This window comes from Catharus ustulatus, chromosome 34 (assembly GCF_009819885.2).
Source record: "Catharus ustulatus isolate bCatUst1 chromosome 34, bCatUst1.pri.v2, whole genome shotgun sequence".
NCBI classification, from domain to species: Eukaryota; Metazoa; Chordata; class Aves; order Passeriformes; family Turdidae; genus Catharus; species Catharus ustulatus.
The window spans coordinates 1633255-1660558 of record NC_046254.1 but is presented as its reverse complement, the minus strand read 5'-3'; the positions used below and the strand labels follow the sequence as shown (position 1 = coordinate 1660558).

General features: G+C 63.0%; 1 protein-coding gene across 1 annotated transcript; it reads left to right on the top strand.

Annotated features, from left to right (window-relative positions):
• The first annotated feature begins 684 nt into the window (after window positions 1-684).
• Window positions 685-27304, top strand: LOC117009675 (CAP-Gly domain-containing linker protein 3-like). Its single transcript, XM_033083989.1, has 14 exons — window positions 685-724; window positions 1726-1866; window positions 3769-3908; window positions 6555-6648; window positions 9149-9310; window positions 11046-11164; window positions 14373-14609; window positions 19180-19315; window positions 20611-20733; window positions 22331-22459; window positions 24068-24191; window positions 25192-25256; window positions 25969-26041; window positions 27225-27304. The coding sequence occupies exons 2-14, from the start codon at window positions 1734-1736 to the stop codon at window positions 27277-27279; spliced, it is 1590 nt and encodes a 529-aa protein (XP_032939880.1). The 5' UTR covers window positions 685-724; window positions 1726-1733; the 3' UTR covers window positions 27280-27304.

The window sequence follows — 27304 nt, the reverse complement described above, 5'->3', positions numbered from 1 at the left end:
CCTATAGCTCCTATAGCCCCTATAGCCCCTATAGCTCCTATAGCCCCTATAGCCCCTATAGCTCCTATAGCTCCTATAGCTCCTATAGCCCCTATAGCCCCTATAGCCCCTATAGCCCCTATAGCCCCTATAGCCCCTATAGCCCCTATAGCTCCTATAGCCCCTATAGCTCCTATAACCCCCTTAGCCCCTGTACCCGCCATAGCTCCCATAGCCCCACATCCCCTATAGGCCTCCACATCCCCTATAGCCCCGCTACCCACACATCCCCCCTATAGCCCCCATACCCCCATACTCCCTATATCCGCCACATCCCCTATATCCCCTATATCCCCTGCATCTCCTATATCCTCTATATCTCCTATATCCCCTATATCCCCTATATCCCCTATATCCCCTATATCCCCTACATCTCCTATATCCTCTATATCTCCTATATCCTCTATATCCCCTATATCCCCTATATCCCCTATAGCCCCCATATCCCCTATATCCCCCATATCCCCTATATCCCCCATACCCCCCTATATCCCCCTTATACCCCCTATATCCCGTATATCCTTTATATCTCCCTATATCCCCCATACCCCCCATATCCCCCACCCCAGCCCCTCGTGGCCCCGCCCCCAGCCCAGGCCCCGCCCCCTCCCCCGCCCAGGCCCCGCCCCCTGCTTTCCGCGCACGCGCACTGCGCCGGGCCCATCCCGCGGCCGCGGACCCGCCGGTACCGGGGGGGGGGAGGGGAGGGGAGGGGGCGGAATTTGGGAATTTGGGGGGGGGTCGGTGCCGGTATCACCGCGGGGGGGGGCGGGGGGGTCGCTCCCGGTGTCCCCCCGGTCCTTCAGCCCCGCCCCGGCCTCGCCATCCCCGGCCGAGCTCCCTGCGCATCCCTCGGGCCCGGCCCGGCCCCGGCGGGGGAGGGGGCGGCATCCCGGGGACCCCTCCCCAATTCTGGGGTACATCCGCATTGCCGGGACCCCTCCCCATTTCAGGGACCCCTCCCCATTCCCAGAGACCCCCAACCAGACCCCCCCTTCATCCCCATCCCGGTCCCTCCCAGCATCTCCATCCTGTCCTGCATCCCGGAGCCCCCTCCCCATTCCTGTCCCCATCGCATCCCGGGGACCCCTCCCCAATTCTGGGGTACATCTGCATTGCCGGGGACCCCTCCCCATCGCGGGGACCCCTCCCCAGGCCCCTCTTTCATCCCGGTGCTCCCCATCCCAGTCGCTCCCAGTATCCCAGTCCCAGTATCCCGATTTCCCCGAGTATCCCGGAGCCCCCTCCCCATTCCTGTCCCCATCGCATCCCGGGGACCCCTCCCCAATCCCGGGGACCCCTCCCCATTCCCGGGACCCCTCCCCATCCCGGGGACCCCCAGCCAGGCCCCCGCTTCATCCCAGTGCTCCCCATCCCCATCCCAGTCCCTCCCAGTATCCCAGTCCCTCCCAGTATCCCAGTCCCAGTGTCCTGATTTCCCCCAGTATCCCGGAGCCCCCTCCCCATTCCTGTCCCGAATGTCGCCCCCTCCCCAATCCCTGTCCCCATCCCAGAGTCGCCCCCTCCCCAAACCCCATCCCCCATCCCAGTGTCGCCCCCTCCCCAATCCCATTTCCCCCTCCCCATTCCCCGTGCCCCCTCCCCATCCCCCTCCCCACCCCCTCACCCCCTCAGACTGAGGAGGGGTCTCCAGCGCCCCCAGACCCCTCGTGTCCCCCCCCCCAGGCCTCGCCATGACCAAGGAGCGCGGGGGGGACCCCCCTGCGGGGGGGACGCCGCCCCCAGACCCGCCCAGCCCGGTGGTGGAGCGGCGCAAGAAGCCGATGGTTCATCCTGCAGCCCCCGCCCCCCTGCCCAAGGACTACGGTGAGACCCCTCCCCAAAATAAACGGGACCCTCCCCCAGCCCCTGGTTCATGCTGCAGCCCCCGCCCCCCTGCCCAAGGACTACGGTGAGACCCCTCCCCAAAATAAACGGGACCCTCCCCCAGCCCCTGGTTCATGCTGCAGCCCCCGCCCCCCTGCCCAAGGACTACGGTGAGACCCCTCCCCAAAACAAACGGGACCCTCCCCAGCCCCTGGTTCATTCTGCAGCCCCCGCCCCCTTGCCCAAGGACTACGGTGAGACCCCTCCCCAAAATAAACGGGACCCTCCCCCTGCCCAAGGACTACGGTGAGACCCCTCCCCAAAATGGGACCCCTCCCCAAAATGAGACCCCTCCCCAAAATAAACGGGACCCCCCCCAGGATACAGAGACCCCCCCTCAGGTCACAGAGAGACCCCTCCCCAGGACACAAATCCCCACTGGGGACCCCCCAAAAATGCCCGGGGTGGGTCTGGGGGTTTCTGTGCTGGCTGATCCCGGGCTGAGCATTTCTGGGGTGTGACCCCCAGGTGACAGGGACCCTCCCCAAGTGACAATGACATCCTCAGGTGGCAGGGACCCTCCCTAGGTGACACAGATTCCATCCAGGACACAAAAATCCCTGTTTGGGACCCCCCAAAAATGCCCGGGGTGGGTCTGGGGGTTTCTGTGCTGGCTGATCCCGGGCTGAGCATTTCTGGGGTGTGACCCCCCCAGGTGACAACGACACCCCCAGGTGACAGGGACCCTCTCTAGGTGACACAGAGACGCCCTCAGGACACAGAGACCCCTCCCCAAGACACAGAACCCCTGTGGGGACCCCCCAAAAATGCCCGGGATGGGTCTGGGGGTTTCTGTGCTGGCTGATCCCGGGCTGAGCATTTTTGGGGTGTGACCCCCCAGGTGACAGGGACCCCCAGGTGACAACCACCCCCTCCAGGTCACAGAGAGCCCCCCTCAGAACACATAGGGACCCCCTCAGGACACAAAACCCCGCTGGGGACCCCCCAGAAATGCCCGGGGTGGGTCTGGGGGTTTCTGTGCTGGCTGATCCAGGGCTGGGCATTTCTGGGGTGTGAACCCCCAGGTGACAGGGACCCTCCCCAAGTGACAATGACACCCTCAGGTGGCAGGGACCCTCCTAGGTGACACAGAGAGCTCCCAAGGACACAAAATCCCTGTTTGGGACCCCCCAAAAATGCCCGGGGTGGGTCTGGGGGTTTCTGTGCTGGCTGATCCCAGACTGAGCATTTCTGGGATGTGACCCCCCAGGTGACAGGGACCCTCCCCAAGTGACAATGACACCCCCAGGTGGCAGGGACCCCCCCTAGGTGACACAGGGACCCCCTCAGGACACAAAACCCCAGTGGGGACCCCCCAAAAATGCCCAGGGTGGGTCTGGGGGTTTCTGTGCTGCCTGATCCAGGGCTGAGCATTTCTGAGGTGTGACCCCCCAGGTGACAACGACCCCTCCCAAGTGACAGGGACCTCCTCTAGGTGACAGAGACCCCCCCAGGACACAAAACCCCTGTGGGGTCCCCCCAAAAATGCCCAGGGTGGGTCTGGGGGTTTCTGTGCTGGCTGATCCAGGGCTGAGCATTTCTGGGGTGTGACCCCCCAGGTGACAACGACCCCCCCAGGTGACAATGACCCCTCCCAGGTGACAAGGACACCCTCTAGGTGACACAGACCCCCCTCAGGACACACAGAGACCCCTCCCCAGTACATAAAACCCCTGTGGGGACCCCCCAAAAATGCCCGGGGTGGGTCTGGGGGTTTCTGTGCTGCCTGATCCCGAACTGAGCATTTCTGGGGTGTCCCCCCCGTGTCCCCCCCCGTGTCCCCCCGTGTCCCCCCCGTGTCCCCCCGTGTCCCCCCGTGTCCCCCCCGTGTCCCCCCCCCAGCTTTCACCTTCTTTGACCCCAACGACGCGGCGTGCCGGGAGATCCTGCTGGACCCGCGCACCACGGTGCCGCAGCTCTTCGCCATCCTGCGCCAGTGGGTGCCGCAGGTGCAGCACAGCGTGGATGTCATCGGCAACGAGGTGGGCACCGGGTCCTGGGGGGGTCCTGGGGGGGGGTCTGGGGTGGGGGCTGGGGGGATGCTGAGAGAGTTTGAGGGGGTTCTGAAGGGGTTTGGGGGGGTCCGGAGGGGTTTTGGGGGGATTTGAGGGTCCTGGGGGGGGCTCGAAGGGGTTTGGGGGGTCCTGGGGGGGGTGCTGAGAGAGTTTGGGGGGGTTCTGAGGGGGTTTGGGGGGTCCTGGGGGGGTCCTAGGGGGTTCCTGAAGGGGCTTAGGGGTTCTTGGGGGGGCTGGAGGGGTCCTGGGGGGCTTGGGGGGGGTCCTGGGGTGTTGCTGGGAGAGTTTGGGGGGGTTCTGGGGGGGTTTGGGGGGTCCTGGAAGGGTTTGGGAGGCTCCTGGTGTGGTGCTGAGAGAGTTTGGGGGGGTTCTGAGGGGGTTAGAAGGGTCCTGGGGGGTGAGAGGGGTCCTGAGGGGGTCCTGGGGTGTTGCTGAGAGAGTTTGGGGGGGTTCTGAAGGGGTTTGAGGGGTTCCTGAGGGGGTTTGGGGGGTCCTGGGGAGGTTCTGGGGGGGGCTGACAGGATTTGGGGGGTCCTGGGGGTGGTTAGAGGGGTCCTGGGGGTGTCCTGGGGGATGCTGAGAGGGTATGGGAGGTCCTGGGGGGGTTTGGGGGGTCCTGGGGGGGTGCTGAGAGAGTTTGGGGGGGTTCTGAAGGGGTTTGAGGGTGGACTGGGCGGGTTTTGGGGGTCCGGAGGGGGTTTGGGGGGGGATTTGAGGGTCCTGGGGGTGCTCTGTGGGGGCTGGGGGAGTCCTGGGAGGGGCTGGAGGGGTCCTGGGGGGGTTAGAGGGGTTCTGGGGGGGTCCTGAGTGGTTTCTGAAGGAGTTTAGGGGGGTTCTGGGGGGAAGCTGAGAGAGTTTGGGGGGGTTCTGGGGGGGTTAGAGGGGTCCAGAAGGGGTTTGGGGGGGATTTGAGGGTCCTGGGGGGGCTTGAAGGGGTTTGGGGGGTCCTGGGGGGGGGTGCTGAGAGAGTTTGGGGGGGTTCTGAGGGGGTTTGGGGGGTCCTGGGGGGGTCCTGGGTGGTTCTTGAAGGGGCTTATGGGGTCTGGGGGGGGCTGGAGGGGTCCTGGGGGGCTTGGGGGGGGTCCTGGTGTGGTGCTGAGAGAGTTTGGGGGGGTTCTGGGGGGGTTTGGGGGGTCCTGGAAGGGTTTGGGAGGCTCCTGGTGTGGTGCTGAGAGAGTTTGGGGGGGTTCTGAGGGGGTTAGAAGGGTCCTGGGGGGTGAGAGGGGTCCTGAGGGGGTCCTGGGGTGTTGCTGAGAGAGTTTGGGGGGGTTCTGAAGGGGTTTGAGGGGGTCCTGAGGGGGTTTGGGGGGGATTTGAGGGGATTGGAGGGGTCCTGGGGGGGTTTGAGGTGGGGCTGAGGGGGTTTGGGGGGGTTCTGAAGGGGTTTGAGGAGTTTCTGAGGGGGTTAGAGGGGTCCTGGGGGGGTCCTGGGGGGGCTGACAGGGTTTGGGGGGTCCTGGGGGGGGGTCCTGGAGGGGTTCTGAAGAGGTTAGAGAGGCCCTGGGGGGATTAGAGGGGTCCTGGGGGTGTTCTGGATGGGGGCTGAGAGGGTTTGGGGGGGTCCTGGGGTGGGTTAGAGGGGTCCTGGGGGGGTTTGAGGGGTGCTGAAGGGGTTTGGGGAATCCTGGGTGTCACCAGGGTGACCCTGAGGTGACACTGGGGTGACCCCTGGTGACATTGAGGTGACACTAAGGTGTCCCTGATCACACTGAGGTCACACTGAGGTGACCCTGAGGTGACACTGAGGTGACCCTGGTGGCACTGAGGTGACCCTGGGATAACCCTGGTGACATTGAGGTGTCCCTGGTGACCCAGGGCTGACCCTGGTGACCCTGAGGTGACACTGAGGTGAGGTCACACTGAGGTGACACTGAGGTGACCCTGGGGTGATCCTGGTGACACTGAGGTGACCCTGGTGGCTCTGAGGTCACACTGAGGTGACCCTGGTGACACTGAGGTGACCCTGGTGGCACTGACGTGTCCCTGGTGACCCTGAGGTGTCCTTGGTGACACTGAGGTGACACTGGGGTGACCCTGAGGTGACACTGAGGTGTCCTTGGTGACACTGAGGCGACCCTGAGGTGACACTGAGGTGTCCCTGGTGACCCTGGTGACCCTGGGGTGACACTGAGGTGACACAGAGGTCACCCTGGGGTGACACTGGGGTGACCCTGGGATGACCCTGGTGACCCTGAGGTGACCCTGGTGACACTGAGGTGACCCTGGTGACCCTGGGGTGACCCTGGTGACCCTCATCACACTGAGGTGACACCGAGGTGACCCCGGTGACACCCTGGTGACCCTGGGGTGACCCTGGTGACACTGAGGTGTCCCTGGTGACCCTGGGGGGACCCTGGTGTCACTGAGGTGACCCTGGGGTGACACTGAGGTGTCCCTGGGGTGACCCTGGGGTGACCCTGGTGTCACTGAGGTGACCCTGGTGACACTGAGGTGTCCCTGGTCATACTGAGGTGACACCGAGGTGACACTGAGGTGACCCTGGTGACACTGAGGTGACACTGAGGTGACACTGAGGTGACCCCGGTGACACTGAGGTGACACTGAGGTGACCCTGGTGACACCGAGGTGACCCTGGTGACACTGTGGTGACAGATCCTGCGGCGCGGCTGCCACGTGGACGATCGGGACGGGCTGACGGACATGACCCTGCTGCACTACGCCTGCAAGGCCGGGGCGCACGGCGTCGGTGGGTGACAGGGACAGGGACACCCTGTCCCCAATGTCCCCAATGTCCCCAAGGTGTCCCCAAGGCCGGGGCGCACGGCGTCGGTGGGTGACAGGGACAGGGACAGGGACAGGGACAGGGCCATCCCTGTGTCCCCAGTGTCCCCAGGGTGTCCCCAAGACCGGGGCCCACGGCGTCGGTGGGTGACAGTGACACCCTGTCCCCAATGTCCCCAATGTCCCCAGGGTGCCCCCAAGGCCGGGGCGCACGGCGTCGGTGGGTGACGGGGACACCCTGTCCCCAATGTCCCCAATGTCCCCAAGGTGTCCCCAAGGCCGGGGCGCATGGCGTCGGTGGGTGACAGTGACACCCTGTCCCCAGTGTCCCCAGTGTCCCCAGGGTGTCCCCAAGGCCAGGGCGCACGGCGTCGGTGGGTGACAGGGACAGGGACAAGGACAGGGCCATCCCTGTGTCCCCAATGTCCCCAGTGTGTCCCCAAGGCCGGGGCACACGGCGTCGGTGGGTGACAGGGACAGGGACAGGGACAGGGACACCCCTGTGTCCCCAATGTCCCCAAGGCCGGGGTGCACGGTGTGGGTGGGTGACAGGGACACCCTGTCCCCAATGTCCCCAATGTCCCCAATGTCCCCCTGTCCCCAGGGTGTCCCCAGGGTGTCCCCAAGGCCGGGGCGCACGGCGTCGGTGGGTGACAGAGCCACCCCCAGTGTCCCCAATGTCCCCAATGTCCCCAGGGTGTCCCCAAGGCCGGGGCGCACGGCGTCAGTGGGTGACAGTGACACCCCCAGTGTCCCCAGTGTCCCCAATGTCCCTAAGGTGTCCCCAAGGCCGGGGCGCACGGCGTGGGTGGGTGACAGGGACAGGGACAGGGACTGAGCCACCCCAGTGTCCCCAATGTCCCCAGGGTGTCCCCAAGGCCGGGGCGCACGGCGTCGGTGGGTGACAGGGACACCCTGTCCCCAGTGTCCCCAATGTCCCCAGGGTGTCCCCAAGGCCGGGGCGCACGGCGTCGGTGGGTGACAGTGACACCCCCAGTGTCCCCAGTGTCCCCAGAGTCCTCAGGGTGTCCCCAGTGTCCCCAAGGCTGGGGCGCACGGCGTGGGTGGGTGACAGGGACAGGGACAGGGCCACCCCCAGTGTCCCCAATGTCCCCCGTGTCCCCAATGTCCTCAGGGTGTCCCCAAGGCCGGGGCGCACGGCGTCGGTGGGTGACAGGGACACCCTGTCCCCAATGTCCCCAATGTCCCCAGGGTGTCCCCAAGGCCGGGGCGCACGGTGTGGGTGGGGGACAGGGACAGGGACAGGGACAGGGACAGGGCCACCTCTGTGTCCCCAATGTCCCCAGGGTGTCCCCAATGTCCCCAAGGCCGAGGCGCACGGCGTCGGTGGGTGACAGGGACACCCTGTCCCCAGTGTCCCCAGTGTCCCCAATGTCCCCAGGGTGTCCCCAATGTCCCCAAGGCCGGGGTGCACGGCGTCGGTGGGTGACAGGGACAGGGACAGGTACGGGGACAGGGCCACCCCCGTGTCCTCAGGGTGTCCCCAATGTCCCCAAGGCCGGGGCGCACGGTGTGGGTGGGGGACAGGGACAGGGACAGGGACAGGGACAGGGACAGGGACAGGGACAGGGACAGGGCCAGGGCCACTCCCGTGTCCCCAGTGTCCCCAATGTTCTCAGGGTGTCCCCAAGGCCGGGGCACACGGCGTCGGTGGGTGACAGGGACACCCTGTCCCCAATGTCCCCAATGTCCCCAATGTCCCCAGGGTGTCCAGAGTGTCCTCAAGGTGTCCCCTGATGTCCCCAGTGTGTCCCCAGGGTGTCCCCAGTGTCCCCACTGTCCCCAATGTCCCCAGGGTGTCCCCAGAATGTCCCCAATGTCCCCAATGTCCCATTATCACCCCAGGTGACCCCGCGGCCGCTGTCCGTCTGTCCACGCGGGGTGTCCCTGTCTGTCCCATCCATCCCTGTCCCTGCCCGTGTCCCCAAATGTCCCCAATCCCCTCAATGTCCCCAGTGTCCCCAATGTCCCCAATGTCCCCAATGTCCCCACTGTCCCCAATGTCCCCAATCCCCTCAATGTCCCCAGTGTCCCCACTGTCCCCAGGTGACCCCGCGGCCGCTGTCCGTCTGTCCACCCGGCTGCTGGCGCTCGGGGGTGACGTGGGGTGTCCCCAATGTCCCTGTCCATGTCCCCAATGTCCCATTGTCACCCCAGGTGACCCCGCGGCCGCTGTCCGTCTGTCCACGCAGGGTGTCCCTGTCCCTATCAATGTCCGCATTGTCACCCCAGGTGACCCTGCCGCCGCTGTCCGTCTGTCCACCCGGCTCTTGGCCCTCGGGGGTGACGCGGGGTGTCCCTGTCCATGTCCCCAATGTCCCCAGGTGACCCCGCGGCCGCTGTCCGTCTGTCCCTGTCCCTATCAATGTCCCCACTGTCCCCAGGTGACCCCGCGGCCGCTGTCCGTCTGTCCCTGTCCCTATCAATGTCCCCAATGTCCCCAGGTGACCCTGCCGCCGCTGTCCGTCTGTCCACCCGCCTGCTGGCGCTCGGCGGTGACGCGGGGCTGCGCAGCCGCTGGACTCACATGAACGCGCTGCACTACGCCGCCTACTTCGATGTGCCCGAGCTCATCCGCACCCTGCTGCGCGCCGCCGCGCCCCGAGGTCAGGGGGGCACCCCCAAATATTCACTGACCCCCCCGGATCGGGAGTGACCCCCTCAAATCGGGATCAGCACCCCAAAATCCCCCAGGGAGGGCGGGATGTCCCCAAGCCCTGTTTGGTGTCCCCAAGCTCATCCCGACCCTGCTGCCGCACCACGAGGTCAGGGGGGGCACCCCAAAATCGGGAATGACCCCCCCGGATTGGGAATGACCCCCTCAAATCGGGATCAGCGCCCCAAAATCCCCAGGGAGGGCGGGATGTCCCCAAGCCCTGTTTGATGTCCCCAAACTCCACCCGACCCTGCTCTGGGTCTGTGGTTTTGGGGATCCCCCCCGATTTTGGGGCACCCCCGGATCGGGAATGACCCCCCCGGATTCCCACTGACCCCCCCAAATCGGGAATGACACCCCAAATCGGGACCAACACCCCAAAATCCCCAGGGAGGGCGGGATGTCCCCAAGCCCTGTTTGATGTCCCCAAATTCATCCTGACCCTGCTCTGGCTGTGTGATTTTGAGGACCCCCCCGGGGGTTTTGGGGCACCCCCAAATCTCCACGGACCCCCCCGGATCGGGAGTGACACCCCAAAATCGGGAATGGCACCCCAAAATCGGGAGTGACACCCCAAAATCCCCAGGGAGGGCGGGATGTCCCCAAGCCCTGTTTGATGTCCCCGAGCTCATCCCGACCCTGCTGCTGCGCCCCGAGGTCAGGGGGGCACCCCAAAATATTCACTGACCCTCCGGATCGGGAATGACACCCCCGGATCGGGAATGACCCCCCCAAATCGGGACCGGCACCCCAAAATCGGGATCAGCGCCCCAAAATCCCCAGGGAGGGCGGGATGTCCCCAAGCCCCGTTTGATGTCCCCAAGCTCAGCCCGACCCTGCTGCTGCGCCCCGAGGTCAGGGGGGCACCCCAAAATCGGGAATGACCCCCCAAAATCGGGACCGACACCCCAAAATCGGGAATGACCCCCCAAAATCCCCCAGGGAGGGCGGGATGTCCCCAAGCCCTGTTTGATGTCCCCGAGCTCATCCGCACCCTGTTCCGGCTCTGTGATTTTGGGGATCCCCCCGAGGTTTTGGGGCACCCCAAATCTCTACAGACACCCCCGGATCGGGAGTGACACCCCAAAATCGGGAGTGACACCCCAAAATCCCCAAGGAGGGCGGGATGTCCCCAAGCCCTGTTTGATGTCCCCAAGCTCATCCCAACCCTGCTCTGGCTCTGTGATTTTGGGGATCCCCCCCGAGGTTTTGGGACACCCCCAAATCTTCACGGACACCCCCGGATCGGGAGTGACACCCCCAAATCGGGAATGACACCCCAAAATCCCCAGGGAGGGCAGGATGTCCCCAAGCCCCCTCCGATGTCCCCAAGCCCCCTCCGATGTCCCTGCTCTGGGTCTGTCATTTTGGGGATCACCCCATCTCCGTGCCTCAGTTTCCCCCCGATTTTTGGGGTCCTTCATGTTTTTGGGACCCTCTCTGTCCCGTGCCTCAGTTTCCCCTCTGGTTTTGGGGTCCCCCGGAGTTTTTGGGGTGCCCCCCATTCCCCGTGCCTCAGTTTCCCCCTCCTATTTTTATATTTTTGAGCCTTCCCCTTTGCCGTGCCTCAGTTTCCCCCCGGATTTTTTGCAATCCCAGTAATTTTTTGGGATCCCCCCTGCTCCCTCCCCACCCCCCCTCATTTTTGGGGTCCCCCGTGCCTCAGTTTCCCCAACTCCCCGCAGTTCTTCACTCGACCTGCAGCGATTTCAGCCACGGCACCGCGCTGCACATCGCGGCCTCCAACCTGTGCCTGGGGGCGGTGCGGTGCCTGCTGGAGCACGGGGCGGACCCCGCCCTGAGGGTACGGGGGAATTGGGTCTGGGGGCTTCGGGGGGCTCGGGGATTTTGGGGGATTTGGGGGAAATCAGAGATTTGGGGGATTTTGGGGGATTTGGGGTTTGGGGCCATGCGGTTCCTGCTGGAGCACGGGGCGGACCCCGCCCTGAGGGGATTTTGGGGGGATTTGGGGGGGTCTGGGGGGATTTTTGGGTCTGGGGTCTTCGGGTGGTTCGGGGGGGCTCGGGGATTTTGGGGAGATTTGGGGGAAATCAGAGATTTTGGGGGATTTGGGTTTTGGGACCATGCGGTGCCTGCTGGAGCTTGGGGCGGACCCCGCCCTGAGGGTACGGGGGGAATTGGGTCTGGGGGCTTCGGGGGGTCTAGGGGGGTTTTGGGGTCTGGGGGGGTTTTGGGGGGATCAGGAGTTTAGGGGGGGATTTAGGGGTGATCAGGGATTTGGGGTTTGGGGTGTGTATTATCTCCTGGAACACGGAGATCCACCCGTGGCCATCCCAAAATCACCCAGAACCACCCCAAAACCACCCATACCCATCCCAGAACCATCCAGAACCACCCCAAAATCATCCAGAACCATCCAGAACCACCCCAGAACCATCCAGAACCACCCGTGGCCACTCCAGAACCATCCAGAACCACCCAGAACCACCCATGGCCATTCCAGAACCACCCCAAAATCACACATATTCACCCCAAAATCACCCAGAACCATCCAGAACCACCTGAGGTCATTCCAGAACCAGCCCAGAACCACCCCTGGCCACCCCAGACCCATCCAGAACCAACCCTGCCCATCCCAGAACCACCCCTGAACCACCCCAAAATCCCCCAAATCACCCAGAACCATCCAGAACCACCCCAGAACCATCCCAGAACCACTCCCAGCCACTCCAGAACCATTCAGAACCATCCAGAACCACCTGAGGTCATTCCAGAACCACTCCAAAATCACCCAGAACCACCCAGAACCACCTGTATCCACCCCAGAACAACCCAGAACCATCCAGAACCACCCCATAACCACCCAGAACGACCCCAAAACCCCCCATACCCACCCCAGAACCACCCCAAAATCACTCAGAACCACTCCAGAACCACTCGTGCCCATCCCAGAACCCCCCAAACCCACCCCTCACCACCCCACCACCCCAAAATCACCCAGAACCTGCCCAGAACCATCTAGAACCATCCAGAACCCCCCCAAAACCACCCAGAACCACCCCTGGCCACCCCAGCACCATCCAGAACCATCCTGAACCACCCCAGAATCACCACTGACCACCCCAGAACCACCCCAAAATCACCCAGAACCACCCCAGAACCATCCATGCCCATCCCAGAACCACCCAGAACCACTCGTGGCCACCCAGCACCACCTCTGGCCACCCCATACCCACCCAGAACCACCCAAAAATCACCCACAACCACCCCAAAACCATCCAGAACCATCCAGAATCACCCATGCCCACCTCATACTCACCCCAGAACCACCCCAAAATCACCCAGAACCACCTCGAACCACCCCTGGCCACTCCAGAACCATCCAGAACCACCCCAGAACCATCCCAAAATCACCCAGAACCATCCAGAACCACCCCAGAATCACCACTGAGCACCCATGAGCACCCCAAAATCACCCCTGGGCACCCAGAATCACCCCAGAACCACCCAAAAATCACCCATGCCTGTCCCAGAACCACCCGAAAGTCACCCAGAACCATCCAGAACCAACTGGAACCATCCAGAACCACCTCAGAACCACCACTGACCACCCATGACCACCCCGGAATCACCCAGAACCCTCTCAAAACCACCCAGAACCACCCCAAAATCACCCAGAACCATCCAGAACCACCCCAAAATCACCCATATTCACCCCAGAATCACCACTGACCACCCCAGAACCACCCCAAAATCACCCAGAACCACCCCAGAACCATCCATGCCCATCCCAGAACCACTCGTGGCCACCCAGCACCACCTCTGGCCACCCCAGAACCAACCAGAACCACCCCAAAATCACCTAGAACCACCCCATACCCACCCAGAACCACCCCAGAACCACCCAAAAATCACCCACAACCACCCCAAAACCATCCAGAACCATCCAGAATCACCCATGCCCACCTCATACTCACCCCAGAACCACCCCAAAATCACCCAGAACCATCCAGAACCACCCCAGAATCACCACTGAGCACCCATGAGCACCCCAAAATCACCCAGAACCCCCCAAAACCATCCCAAAATCACCCAGAACCACCCAGAACCATCCCAAAATCACCCAGAACCACCACTGAACACCCATGAGCACCCCAAAATCGTCCCTGGGCACCCCAAAATCACCCCAGAACCATCCAGAACCACCCCAGAAACACCCCAAAAACACCCAAAACCACCCCAAAATCACCCAGAACCACCCCAGAACCACCCCTGGCCACCCATACCCACCCCAGAACCATCCAGAACCAACTGGAACCATCCAGAACCACCCCAAAATCACACAGAACCACCCCAGAACCCCCCACACCCATCCCAAAATCACCCATACCCACCCCAGAACCACCCCAGAACCATCCAGAACCAACTGGAACCATCTAGAACCACCCCAGAATCACCCAGAACCACCCCAGAATCACCCAGAACCACCCGAAACCATCCAGAACCACCTATGCCCACCTCAGAACCACCCCAAAACCATCCAGAACCACTCCAAAATCACGCAGAACCACCCAGAACCACCTGGGACCATTCCAGAACCACCCCAAAATCACCCAGAACCACCCGAGGCCACCACAGAACCACCCCAAAATCACCCAGAACCATGCAGAACCACCCCAGAATCACCACTGAGCACCCATGAGCACCCCAAAATCACCCCTGGGCACCCAGAATCACCCCAGAACCACCTGAGGCCATTCCAGAACCATCCCGAACCACCCAGAACCACCCATGGCCATTCCAGAACCATCCAGAATCACCCCATACCCCGCCTAGAACTACCCAGAACCACCCCAAAATCACCCAAAACCACCCAGAACCACCCCGAAATCACCCATACCCACCCCATACCCACCCAGAACCACCCAAAAATCACCCAGAACCACCCCAAAACCCCCCATACCCACCCGAGAACCACCCCAAAAATCACCCCAAACCCCCCCAAAACCCCCCCGGTGACCCCCCCTTTGCTCCCCCCGTTGCCCCCCCAGAACAGCAAGGGCCAGGTGGCGGCCGAGGTGGTTCCGGACCCCACGGACATGGCCCTGGACCGGGCCGAGGCGGCCGAGGCCGCGCGGGAGCTGCGGCGGCTGCTGCTGGACGCGGTGCCGCTGAGCTGCAGCCTGCCCCGCGTCACCCTGCCCAACTACGACAACCTGCCGGGGACACTGATGCTGCTGTGCCTGGGGCTGCAGCTGGGGGACAGGGTGCGCCTGGACAGCGGAAAGGTGGGTCCTTAATGTCACCTGTGTCACCTCTGTGTGTCACCAAACCCGCCCTGTGTGTCACCAACCCTGCCCCGCGTCACCCTGCCCAACTACGACAACCTGCCGGGGACCCTGATGCTGCTGTGCCTGGGGCTGCAGCTGGGGGACAGGGTGCGCCTGGACAGCGGAAAGGTGGGTCACTAATGTCACCTGTGTCACCTGTGTCACCTGTGTGTCACCTGTGTGTCACCAAACCCACCCTGTGTGTCACCAACCCTGCCCCGCGTCACCCTGCCCAACTACGACAACCTGCCGGGGACACTGATGCTGCTGTGCCTGGGGCTGCAGCTGGGGGACAGGGTGCGCCTGGACAGCGGCAAGGTATGGCCTTAATGTCACCTGTGTCACCTGTGTGTCACCTGTGTGTCACCTGTGTCACCCCAAACCCATCCCCTGTGTCACACTGGTGCTGCTGTGCCTGGGGCTGCACCTGGGGGACAGGGTGCGCCTGGACAGCGGAAAGGTGGGTACTGTGTCACCTGTGTGTCACCTGTGTCACCAAACCCACTCTGTGTGTCCTTAATGTCACCTGTGTGTCACCTGTGTGTCACCTGTGTGACCCCAAACCCACCCTGTGTCACCCTGTGTCACCCTGGTGCTGCTGTGCCTGGGGCTGCAGCTGGGGGACAGGGTGCGCCTGGACAGCGGAAAGGTGGGTACTGTGTCACCTGTGTCACCTGTGTGTCACCAAACCCACCCTGTGTGTCACCAACCCTGCCCCGCGTCACCCTGCCCAACTACGACAACCTGCCGGGGACCCTCATGCTGCTGTGCCTGGGGCTGCAGCTGGGGGACAGGGTGCGCCTGGACAGCGGCAAGGTGGGTCCTGTGTCACCTGTGTCACCTGTGTGTCACCTGTGTGTCACCAAACCCACACTGTGTCACCCCAAACACACCCCGTGTCACCCTGGTGCTGCTGTGCCTGGGGGTGCGCCTGGAGGACAGCGGCAAGGTGGGTCCTTAATGTCACCTGTGTCACCTGTGTGTCACCAAACCCATCCCCTGTGTCACCTGTGTCACCTGTGTGTCACCTGTGTCACCTGTGTGTCACCAAACCCACCCTGTGTCACCCCCCGTGTCACCCTGCCCAACTACGACAACCTGCCGGGGACCCTCATGCTGCTGTGCCTGGGGCTGCAGCTGGGGGACAGGGTGCGCCTGGACAGCGGAAAGGTGGGTGCTGTGTCACCTGTGTCACCTGTGTGTCACCAAACCCACCCTGTGTGTCCTTAATGTCACCTGTGTGTCACCTGTGTCATCTCAAACCCACCCCATGTCACACTGATGCTGCTGTGCCTGGGGCTGCAGTCGGAGGACAGGGCAAGGTGACACCCCTGTGTCACTCCCTGTGTCACCTGTGTGATCCCAAACCCATCCCTGTGTCACCTGTGTCACCTGTGTCACCCTAAACCTGCGCTGTGTCACCTGTGTGACCCCAAACCCACCCCATGTGTCACCTGTGTCACACCAAACCCGCCCTGTGTGACCCCAACCCTGCCCCGCATCACCTGTGTGACCCCAAACCTTCTGCCTGTGTCACCTGTGTCATCTGTGTGACACCAAACTCACCCTGTGTGTCACCTGTGTCACCTGTGTGTCACCTGTGTGACCCCAAACCCATCCTGTGTGACCCCCTGTGTCACCTGTGTCATCTGTGTGTCCCCAAACCCGCCCTGTGTGTCCCCAACCCTGCCCCGCGTCACCCTGCCCAACTACGACAACCTGCCGGGGACCCTCATGCTGCTGTGCCTGGGGCTGCAGCTGGGGGACAGGGTGCGCCTGGACAGCGGAAAGGTGGGTCACTAATGTCACCTGTGTCACCTGTGTGTCACCCTGATGCTGCTGTGCCTGGGGGTGCAGCTGGACAGCAGTAAGGTGGGTCACTGTGTCACCTGTGTGTCACCTGTGTCACCTGTGTGTCACCTGTGTGTCACCAAACCCACCCTGTGTCACCCCAAACACACCCCGTGTCACCCTGGTACTGCTGTGCCTGGGGGTGCGGCTGGAGGACAGCGGCAAGATGGGTCCTTAATGTCACCTGTGTCACCTGTGTCACCTGTGTGACCCCAAACGCATCCCCTGTGTCACCTGTGTCACCTGTGTGTCACCTGTGTGTCACCTGTGTGACCCCAAACCTGCCGCATGTCACCCTGTGTCACCCTGTGTCACACTGATGCTGCTGTGCCTGGGGCTGCAGCTGGGGGACAGGGTGCGCCTGGACAGCGGAAAGGTGGGTGCTGTGTCACCTGTGTCACCTGTGTGTCACCTGTGTGTCACCTGTGTCACCTGTGTGACCCCAAACCTGCCCCCTGTGTCGCGTGTGTCACCCTGTGTCACACTGGGGCTGCTGTGCCTGGGGCTGCAGCTGGGGGACAGGGTGCGCCTGGACAGCGGAAAGGTGGGTCCTGTGTCACCTGTGTGTCGCCTGTGTGTCACCTGTGTGTCCTTAATGTCACGTGTGTGACCCCAAACCCATCCCCTGTGTCACCCTGTGTCACCTGTGTGACCCCAAACCCATCCCCTGTGTCACCCTGTGTCACCTGTGTGACTCCAAACCCGCCCTGTGTGTCACCCAGAGCCACTCTGTGTCACTGCCCGTGTCACCTGTGTGACCTCAAACCCACCCTGTGTCACCTGTGTCACCTGTGTGTCACCTGTGTCATCTGTGTGACCCCAAACACACCCCTCGTGTCCCCTGTGTCACCCACACCTACTCTGTGTCACCCCTGTGTCACCTGTGTCACCTGTGTGACCCCAAACCTTCCCCCTGTGTCACCCGTGTGTCACCTGTGTCACCCTGATGCTGCTGTGCCTGGGGATGCGGCTTGACAGCGGTAAGGTGGGACCCCAGTGTCACCTGTGTGCCACCTGTGTGTCACCTGTATGTCACCTGTGTCACCTGTGTCACCCAGAGCCGCTCTGTGTCACCCTGTGTCACCGCCTGTGTCACCTGTGTTGCCCCCATCACACCCCATGTCACCTGTGTCACCTGTGTGACCCCAAACCCACCCCGTGCCACCCCAGTCCCCTCTGTGTGACCCTAGAGGTCACCTGTGTCACTCAGTGTCACCCCATGTCCCTCTCTGTCACCCCGTGCCACCCCCAGACCCCTCAGTGTCACCCCAGAGGCCATCAGTGTCACCTGTGTCACACCAAACCCACCCTGTGTGTCACCTGTGTCACCCCCTGTGTCACCCTGGTGCTGCTGTGCTTGGGGCTGCAGCTGGGGGACAGGGCAAGGTGACACCCCTGTGTCACCTGTGTAACCTGTGTGACCCCAAACCCACCCCATGTGTCACCTGTGTCACCTGTGTGTCACCAAATCCATCCTGTGTGACCCCAACCCTGCCCCACGTCACCTGTGTGACCCCAAACCTTCTGCCTGTGTCGCGTGTGTCACCTGTGTGACCCCAAACCCATCCTGTGTGTCACCTGTGTGACCCCAAACCCATCCCCTGTGTCACCTGTGTGTCACCCGTGTGTCACCTGTGTCACCTGTGTGACCCCAAACCTTCCCCCTGTGTCACTCCCTGTGTCACCTGAGTCACCCTGGTGCTGCTGTGCCTGGGGGTGTGACTGGACAGTGGTAAGGTGGGACCCCAGTGTCACCTGTGTCACCCCAAACCCACTCAGTGTCACCTGTGTCACCCAGAGCTGCTCTGTGTCAACTGTGTCACTCAGTGTCACCCCATGTCCCTCTCTGTCACCCCGTGCCACCCCCAGACGCTCAGAGCCCGCCAGGATTTGGGGTTCAGGTGTCACCCAGGTGTCACCCAGGTGTGTCCCCTGTCCCCAGGTGTGTCCCTGTCCCCAGGTTTGGTGGCACCACGGCCTGTGAGGGGACTCAGGAGGATTTGGGAGTTTGGGATTTTTGGGGTTTGGGATTTTTGGGAATTGTGGGTTTTTGGGCTTTGGGATTTTTTTGTGGGGATGTTTTGGGGTTCAGGTGTCACCCAGGTGTGTCCCTGTCCCCAGATGTGCCCCTGTCCCCAGGTTTGGTGGCACCACGGCCTGTGAGGGGACTCAGGAGGAGGATTTGGGGTTTGGGATTTTTGGGGTTTGGGATTTTTGGGAATTGTGGGTTTTTGGGCTTTGGGATTTTTTTGTGTGGATATTTTGGGGTACAGGGGTATTTTGGGGTGATGATTTGGGGTTCAGGTGTCACCCAGGTGTCACCCCGGTGTCCCCTGTCCCCGGGTGGGCACGCTGAGGTTCTGTGGCACCACGGCCTGGGAGGGGACTCAGGAGGATTTTGGGGGTTGGGATTTTTTTTGTGTGGATATTTTGGGGTTCAGGGGTATTTTGGGGTGATGATTTGGGGTTCAGGTGTCACCCAGGTGTCACCCCGGTGTCCCTGTCCCCAGGTGGGGACCCTGAGGTTCTGTGGCACCACAGCCTGTGAGGGGACTCAGGAGGATTTTGGGGTTGGGGGTTTGGGATTTTTTTTTGTGGGTTTATTTTGGGGTTCAGGGGTATTTTGGGGTGGGGATTTTTGTCACCCCGGTGTCACCCTGCTGTCCCCTGTCCCCAGGTGGGCACGCTGAGGTTCTGTGGCACCACGGCCTTCGCCAGCGGGCAGTGGGCCGGGGTGGAGCTGGACGAGCCCGAGGGGAAGAACGACGGCAGCGTGGGGGGGGTGCGCTACTTCATCTGCCCCCCCAAACAGGGTACGGACCCCCGACCCCGAGACCCCCGGGGGGGCTGGGACCCTCTGGGACCCCCAGGGTGGGGTTGGGACCCCCCGGGGTGGGGATGGGGCCTCTGGGGTGGGGCTGGGACCCTCGGGGTGGGGCTGAGATCCCCGGGGGGGGCTGGGACCCTCTGGGTGGGGCTGGGACCCTCTGGGACCCCCGGGACCCTCTGGGTGGGGCTGGGACCCCCAGGGTGGGGATGGGACCCCCGGGGTGGGGCTGGGACCCTCTGGGACCCCTGGGACCCCCAGGGTGGGGCTGGGACCCTCCGGGACCCCCTGGGGGGGCTTCCCTGGATGTTTTGGGCTGGACTGGTCTATACTGTGTTATGCTGGTCCATACTGGTCTGTACTGGTCCGTTCTGGTCTGTATTGGTCTGTACTGGGTTATACTGGTCCATACTGGTCCATACTGGGTTATGTTGGTCCATACTGATCCATACTGGGTTGTACTGGTCCATACTGGTCCATACTGATCCATACTGGGTTATACTGGGTTATACTGGTCCGTACTGGGTTATACTGGGTTATACTGGTCTGTACTGGTCCGTGCTGGTCCATACTGGTCCATACTGGTCCGTACTGGTCCATACTGGTTTATACTGGTCCATACTGGTCCATACTGGTCCGTACTGGTCCGTACTGGTCCGTACTGGTCCGTACCGGTCCGTACTGGTCTATACTGGTCCATACTGGTCCATACTGGTCCATACTGGTTTATACTGGTCCATACTGGTTTATACTGGTCCATACTGGTCCATACTGGTCCATGCTGGTCCATGCTGGTCCGTACTGGTCCGTACTGGTCCATACTGGTCCGTACTGGTCCGTACTGGTCCGTACTGGTCCGTACTGGTCCGTACTGGTCTGTACTGGTCCGTACTGGTCCATACTGGTCCGTACTGGTCCGTACTGGTTCATACTGGGTTATACTGTGTTATACTGGTCCATACTGGTCTGTACTGGTCCGTACTGGTTCATACTGGGTTATACTGTGTTATACTGGTCCATACTGGTCCATACTGGTCTGTACTGGGTTATACTGGTCCATACTGGTCCATACTGGTCCGTGTTGGTCCATACTGGTCCGTACTGGTCCATACTGGTCCGTACTGGTCTATACTGGTCCGTACTGGTCCGTACCGGTCCATACTGGTCCATACTGGTCCGTACTGGGTTATACTGGTCCATACTGGTCCGTACTGGTCCGTACTGGTCCATACTGGTCCGTACTGGTCCGTACTGGTCCATACTGGTCCGTACTGGTCCCAGGTATCTTCGCCTCGGTGTCCAAGATCTCCAAGGCCGAGGAGCCGCCCCCGGCGCCGTCGCCCCCCCCGAGCCCCCCGGGACCCCCGGCCCGAGCCCCCCACAAACCCCGCAAGGACAAGAGAGGTGCGGCCCGGAGACCCCTCCCCAAATTAACCCAGAGACCCCTCCCCAAATTAACACAGAGACCCCTCCCCAAATTAACTCAGAGACCCCTCCCCAAATTAAATAACACAGAGACCCCTCCCCAAAATAACCCAGAGACCCCTCTCCAAATTAACACAGAGACCCCTCCCCAAATTAAATAACACAGAGACCCCTCCCCAAAAAAATTAACCCAGAGACCCCTCCCCAAAATAACTCAGAGACCCCTCCCCAAAATAAATAACACAGAGACCCCTCCCCAAATTAAATAACACAGAGACCCCTCCCCAAATTAAATAACTCAGAGACCCCTCCGCAAATTAACACAGAGACCCCTCCCCAAATTAACACAGAGACCCCTCCCCAAAAAAATTAACCCAGAGACCCCTCCCCAAAATAACTCAGAGACCCCTCCCCAAAATAAATAACACAGAGACCCCTCCCCAAATTACAGAGACCCCTGCCCAAAATAACCCAGAGACCCCTCCCCAAATTAACCCAGAGACCCCACCCCAAAATAAATAACACAGAGACCCCTCCCCAAATTAACCCAGAGACCCCTCCCAAAATTAACCCAGAGACCCCTCCCCAAAATAAATAACCCAGAGACCCCCCGAAATTAACTCAGAGACCCCAAATTAACCCAGAGACCCCACCCCAAAATAAATAACACAGAGACCCCTCCCCAAATTAACCCAGAGACCCCTCCCCAAATTAACCCAGAGACTCCTCCCCAAAATCCAGAGACCCCTCCCCAAAATCCATGGGCCCCCAAAATAACCCAGAGACCCCTCCCCAGATTAAATAACCCAGAGACCCCTCCCCAAAATAACCCAGAGACCCCTCCCCAAAATAAATAACCCAGAGACCCCTCCCCAAAATAACCCAGAGACCCCTCCCCAAAATCCAGGGACCCCAAAATCCAGAGGTGTGGCTGGGTGTGTCCCGGTGGGTGTGGTCACGCTGGCCCCGCCCCCAGGGTCCCGGAAGCGCGCGGGGGCGTGGCTGGGTGTGGCTGGGTGTGTCTGGGTGTGGTCAGGATGGGTGTGGTCAGTCCGGCCCCGCCCCCAGGGTCCCGGAAGCGGGCCGGGGCGTGGCTGGGTGTGTCTGGGTGTGTCCGGGCGTGGCTGGGTGTGTCCCGGTGGGTGTGGTCACGCTGGCCCCGCCCCCAGGGTCCCGGAAGCACGCGGGGGCGTGGCTGGGTGTGTCTGGGTGTGTCCGGGCATGGCTGGGTGTGTCCCGGTGGGTGTGGTCACACTGGCCCCGCCCCCAGGGTCCCGGAAGCGTGCTGGGGCGTGGCTGGTTGTGTCCGGGCGTGGCTGGGCGTGGCTGGGTGTGGTCAGGGTGTGTCCCGGTGGGTGTGGTCAGTGTGGCCCCGCCCCCAGGGTCCCGGAAGCGCGCGGGGGCGTGGCTGGGTGTGTCTGGGTGTGGTCAGGATGGGTGTGGTCAGTGTGGCCCCGCCCCCAGGGTCCCGGAAGCGCGCGGGGGCGTGGCTGGGTGTGGCTGGGTGTGTCTGGGTGTGTCCCGGTGGGTGTGGTCAGTGTCCCGGTGGGTGTGGTCAGTCCCGCCCCGCCCCCAGGGTCCCGGAAGCGGGCCGGGGCGTGGCTGGACCGCGAGGGCCGGCGCGTGGCCCCGGGGGACGCGGTGCTGGTGGCCGGGCAGCGCCAGGGCCGCGCTCGATTCTACGGACGCACCGACTTCGCCCCCGGTGAGACCCCCGGGACCCCCTGAGACCCCCTGGGACCGCCCTGAGACCCCCTGGGACCCTCTGAGACCCCCGGGACCCCCCTGAGACCCCCGGGTTGGGACCCCCTGAGACCTCCCTGAGACCCCCGGGACCCCTCTGGGACCCCCCTGAGACCCCCCCTGGGGTGGGACCTCTGAGACCCCCGGGTGGGACCCCCTGAGACCCCCTGGGACCCTCCCTGGGGTGGGACCACCCTGGGACCCCCCTGAGACCCCCTGAGACCCCCCGGGACCCCTTGAGACCCCCTGGGACCCCCGGGTGGGATCCCCTGAGACCCCTGGGACCCCTCTGGGACCCCCCAGGAATCCCCTGAGACCCCTGAGACCCCCGGGACCCCCCTGAGACCCCCTGAGACCCTCTGGAACCCCCGGGTGGGACCACCCTGGGACCCCCGGAGACCCCGCTGGGACCCTCTGAGACCCCCTGGGTTCCTCGGGTGGGACCCCCCCGAGACCCCCCAGGAATCCCCTGAGACCCCCTGAGACCCCCGGGACCCCCCTGAGAGCCCCTGGGACCCCCTGAGACCCCCGGGACCCCCTGGGATCCTCTGAGACCCCTGAGACCCCCAGGGTGGGACCCCCTAGGCTGGGGAACCCCCCCTGTGTCTCCCCAATGTCCTCGATGTCCCGAATGTCCCCATTGTCCCCAATCCCCTCAATGTCCCCACTACCCCCACTGTCCCCAATCCCCCCACTATCCCTGATGTCCCCACTGTCCCCAATGTCCCCAATGTCTCCAGTCCCCCCGATGTCCCCCCAATCCCCCCACTGTCTCCTTGTCCCCATTGTCCCCCTTGTTCCACTGTCCCAATGTCCCCAATGTCCCCACGATGTCCCCAATCCCCCCAATGTCCCCACGATGTCCCCATGTCCCCAGAGGGGCCACTCTGTCATCAAGCGCGGGGTCAGCTGCCAGTTTGGCCCCACTGTCCCCACTGTCCCCACTGTCCCCCTGTGTCCCCACTGCCCCCAATGTCCCCAATGTCCCCAATGTCCCCATGTCCCAATGCCCCCAATGTCCACACTCTCCCCAATATCCCTGATGTCCCTCACTGTCCCCACTGTGCCCAATGTCCCCCACTGTCCCCACTGTCCCCTTGTCCCCAATCCCCCCAATCCCCCCAACGCCCCCAATGTCCCCAATGTCCCCCCTTGTCCCCATCATCCCCACCATCCCCAATGTCCCCAATGTCCCCAATCCCCCCAGTGTCCCCACTGTCCCCCCACTGTCCCCTCACTGTCCCCACTGTCCCCAATGTCCCCACTGTCCCCAATCCTCCCAATGTCCCCCCACTGTCCTCTTGCCCCAATGTCCCCAATATCCCCAATGTCCCCAATATCCCCAATGTCCCCTCACTGTCCCCATGTCCCCTCACTGTCCCCAATGTCCCCACTGTCCCCATGTCCCCTCACTGTCCCCACTGTCCCCAATGTCCCCCCAGTGTCCCCGATGTCCCCATGTCCCCTCACTGTCCCCCTGTCCCCAATGTCCCCCCACTGTCCCCTTGTCCCCCCACTGTCCCCATGTCCCCTCACTGTCCCCATGTCCCCTCACTGTCCCTGTCCCCAGGGTACTGGTTCGGGGTGGAGCTGGACTCTGCGGGGGGCAAACACGACGGCTCCGTGTTCGGGGTTCGTTACTTCAGCTGCGCCCCCAAACACGGCGTGTTCGCACCGCCCTCCCGCGTCCAGAGGTGCGGGGACACTGGGGACATTGGGGGACATGGGGACATGGGGGGACATGGGGGACATTGGGGACATGGGGACAGTGGGGGGGATTTGGGGGACATTGGGGATTGGGGACAGTGGGGGGATTGGGGACAGTGGGGACAGTGAGGGCAGCGGGGACAGTGGGGACTCTGGGGGGACATTGGGGATATTGGGGATGCTGGGGGGATTGGGGACATTGGGGGGACACTGGGGACATTGGGGGGATTGGGGACATTGGGGACTTTGGGGACATTGGGGACACTGGGGACAGTGGGGGGACATGGGGACATTGGGGACATTGGGGACAGTGGGGACATTGGGGACATGGGGGACAGTGGGGACATCAATGGGGATTGGGGATGTTGGGGACATGGGGATACTGGGGGGACATGGGGGGACATTGGTGACACTGGGGGGACATTGAGGGGATTGGGGACAGTGGGGGGATTGGGGACATTGGGGACAGTGGGGACATTGGGGACACTGGGGACATTGGGGACATTGGGGACATTGTGGACATTGGGGACAGTGGGGGGATTGGGGACATTGGGGACAGTGGGGACATTGGGGGGACACGGAGGGACACGGGGGCACATCTGGGGACACTGGGGACATTGTGGAGATATGGCGGGGACATTTGGGGACATTGTGGGGAGATGGGGGACACGGCAGGGACATTTGGGGACGTTGGTGGGGGAGATGGGAGGACGTGGGGAGGACATTGGGGACATTGGGGACGGTGGGGGGAGATGAAGGGACATGGAGGGCAGGGGGAACATTGGGGACATTGGGGACATTGGGAGGATTGGGGACAGTGGGGACACTGGGGACATGGTGATATGGGGGGACATTGAGGGGATATGGGGGGACAGGGGTCACAGGGAGGTCACAAGGGACAGTGACGGGACACAGGGAGGTCACAGGGGACACTGAGGGGACACTGAGGTGGCACCGGTGCCACCCTGTCCCCGTGTCCCCCCCCAGGATCGGGGGTCCCAAGGAGGAGCCCGGGGACGGCAGCGCCGAAAAGAAGGCGGAGCCAGTCACAGGTGAGGGGCGGGGCAGGGCCGTGATTGACAGCTGGGTGTGGCGGTGATTGACAGCTGTGTGGGGCAGTGATTGACAGCTGGGCGGGGCAGTGATTGACAGCTGTGCGGGGCAGTGATTGACAGCTGGGTGGGGCTGTGATTGACAGCTGTGTGGGGCAGTGATTGACAGCTGGGTGGGGCAGTGATTGACAGGTGGGTGTGGCAGTGATTGACAGCTGGGTGGGGCAGTGATTGACAACTGGGTAAGGCAGTGATTGACAGCTGGGTGTGGCAGTGATTGACAGGTGGGTGGGGCAGTGATTGACAAGTGGGTGTGGCAATTAATGACAGCTGGGCGTGGCCATGATAGCTGGGTGGGGCGTGTTGGGGTGATTGACAGGTGGGTGGGGTGGTGATTGACAGCTGGGCGTGGCCATGATAGGTGGGCGGGGCAGGGTTGGCACTGCTGATTGGCTGATGAGGGTGATGTGACTTTGTCCTCCTCTGTCCCCTCCTGTCCCTGTCCCTCTGTCCCCATCCCTGTCCCCTCTGTCCCCTCTGTCCCCTCCTGTCCCTGTCCCCTCTGTCCCTGTCCCTGTCCCTGTCCCCCCTGTCCCCTGCCCCTGTCCCTGTCCCCTGTGTGTCCCCCTGTCCCTCTGTCCCTGTCCCTGTCCCTGTCCCCTCTGTCCCTGTCCCCCCATCCCTGTCCCCTCTGTCCCCTCTGTCCCCGCAGTGTCACAGCCCAAGCGCAATTTCCCGGCCGTGCGAACCCCCAAGGACATCACGTCCGAGAGCTCCTTCTCCAGGTGGGGACAGGAGGGGACAAAAAGGGGACACACAGGGGGGACACAGGGGACACAGGGGACAGAGGGGACACAGAAGGGACAGAGGGGACAGGGGTGACAGAGAGACACGGGGGACACAAGGACACGGGGACAGAGGGGACAGAGGGGACACACAGGGGACAGGGGGACAGGGGGACACAGGGACGGGGAGACACACAGGGGACACACAGGGGACAGAGGGACAGAGGGACACAGGGGACAGAGGGGACAGACAAGGGACACAGCGACATGGGGACAGAGGTGACAGGGGTGACAGAGGGGACACACAGAGGACACAGGGACAGGGGGGACAGAGCAGTCAGAGGTGACAGAGCGGTCAGAGGTGACAGAGGGGACAGAGGGGACAGAGGGGACAGAGGGACAGAGAGGGGACAGAGGGGACACTGCCACACCTCGGGCTTGCCCTGTCCCCAGGGGATGTCCCCAGGCCATGTCCCTGTCCCCAGGGGGGTGTCCCTGTCCCCATGGGCTGTCCCCAGGGAAGTGTCCCTGTCCTTGTGGCACGTCCCTGGGGGGTGTCCCTGTCCCCAGGGGATGTCCCCGTGGCCATGTCCCTGTCCCCATGGCCATGTCCCTGTCCTCACGGTGTCCCTGTCCCCATAGGGTGGTCCCCAAGGCCATGTCCCTGTTCCCACGGTGTCCCTGTCCCTGTCCCCAGGGGATGTCCCCAAGGCCATGTCCCTGTCCCCAGGCCTTGTCCCTGTCCCCATGGTGTCCCTGTCCCTGTCCCCAGGGGCTGTCCCTGTCCCTGTCCCCACGGTGTCCGTGTCCCCAGGGGGCTGTCCCTGTCCCCAAGGCCATGTCCCTGTCCCCATGGTGTCCCTGTCCCCAGGGGATGTCCCCATGGCCATACCCCTGTCCCTACGGGTGTCCCTGTCCCCAGGCCATGTCCCCAGGCCATGTCCCTGTCCCCAGGGGGCTGTCCTTGTCCCCCTGTCCCTGTCCCCACGGTGTCCCTGTCCCCAGGGGGTGTCCCTGTCCCTGTCCCCACGGTGTCCCTGTCCCTGTCCCTGTCCCCACGGTGTCCCTGTCCCTGTCCCCAGGCCATGTCCCTGTCCCCAGGGGGTTGTCCCTGGGGGGTGTCCCTGTCCCCACGGTGTCCCTGTCCCTGTCCCCAGGACATGTCCCCTGTCCCTGTCCCCAGGTTACTCTTCTGCTGCTGGTTCCCGTGGATGCTCCGGGCCGAGATGCAATCCTAACCCCCCCTCCCCCCTCCCCTCCCCC

Bases quoted from the DNA above. Each gene is read 5' to 3' on its own strand.
- LOC117009675 (XM_033083989.1), top strand. From the start codon at position 1,734: ATGACCAAGGAGCGCGGGGGGGACCCCCCTGCGGGGGGGACGCCGCCC. The intron at 20,734-22,330 runs GTGCGGCCCGGA...CCCCGCCCCCAG, and splicing joins ACCCCGCAAGGACAAGAGAG to GGTCCCGGAAGCGGGCCGGG. The intron at 25,257-25,968 runs GTGAGGGGCGGG...CTGTCCCCGCAG, and splicing joins GAAGGCGGAGCCAGTCACAG to TGTCACAGCCCAAGCGCAAT.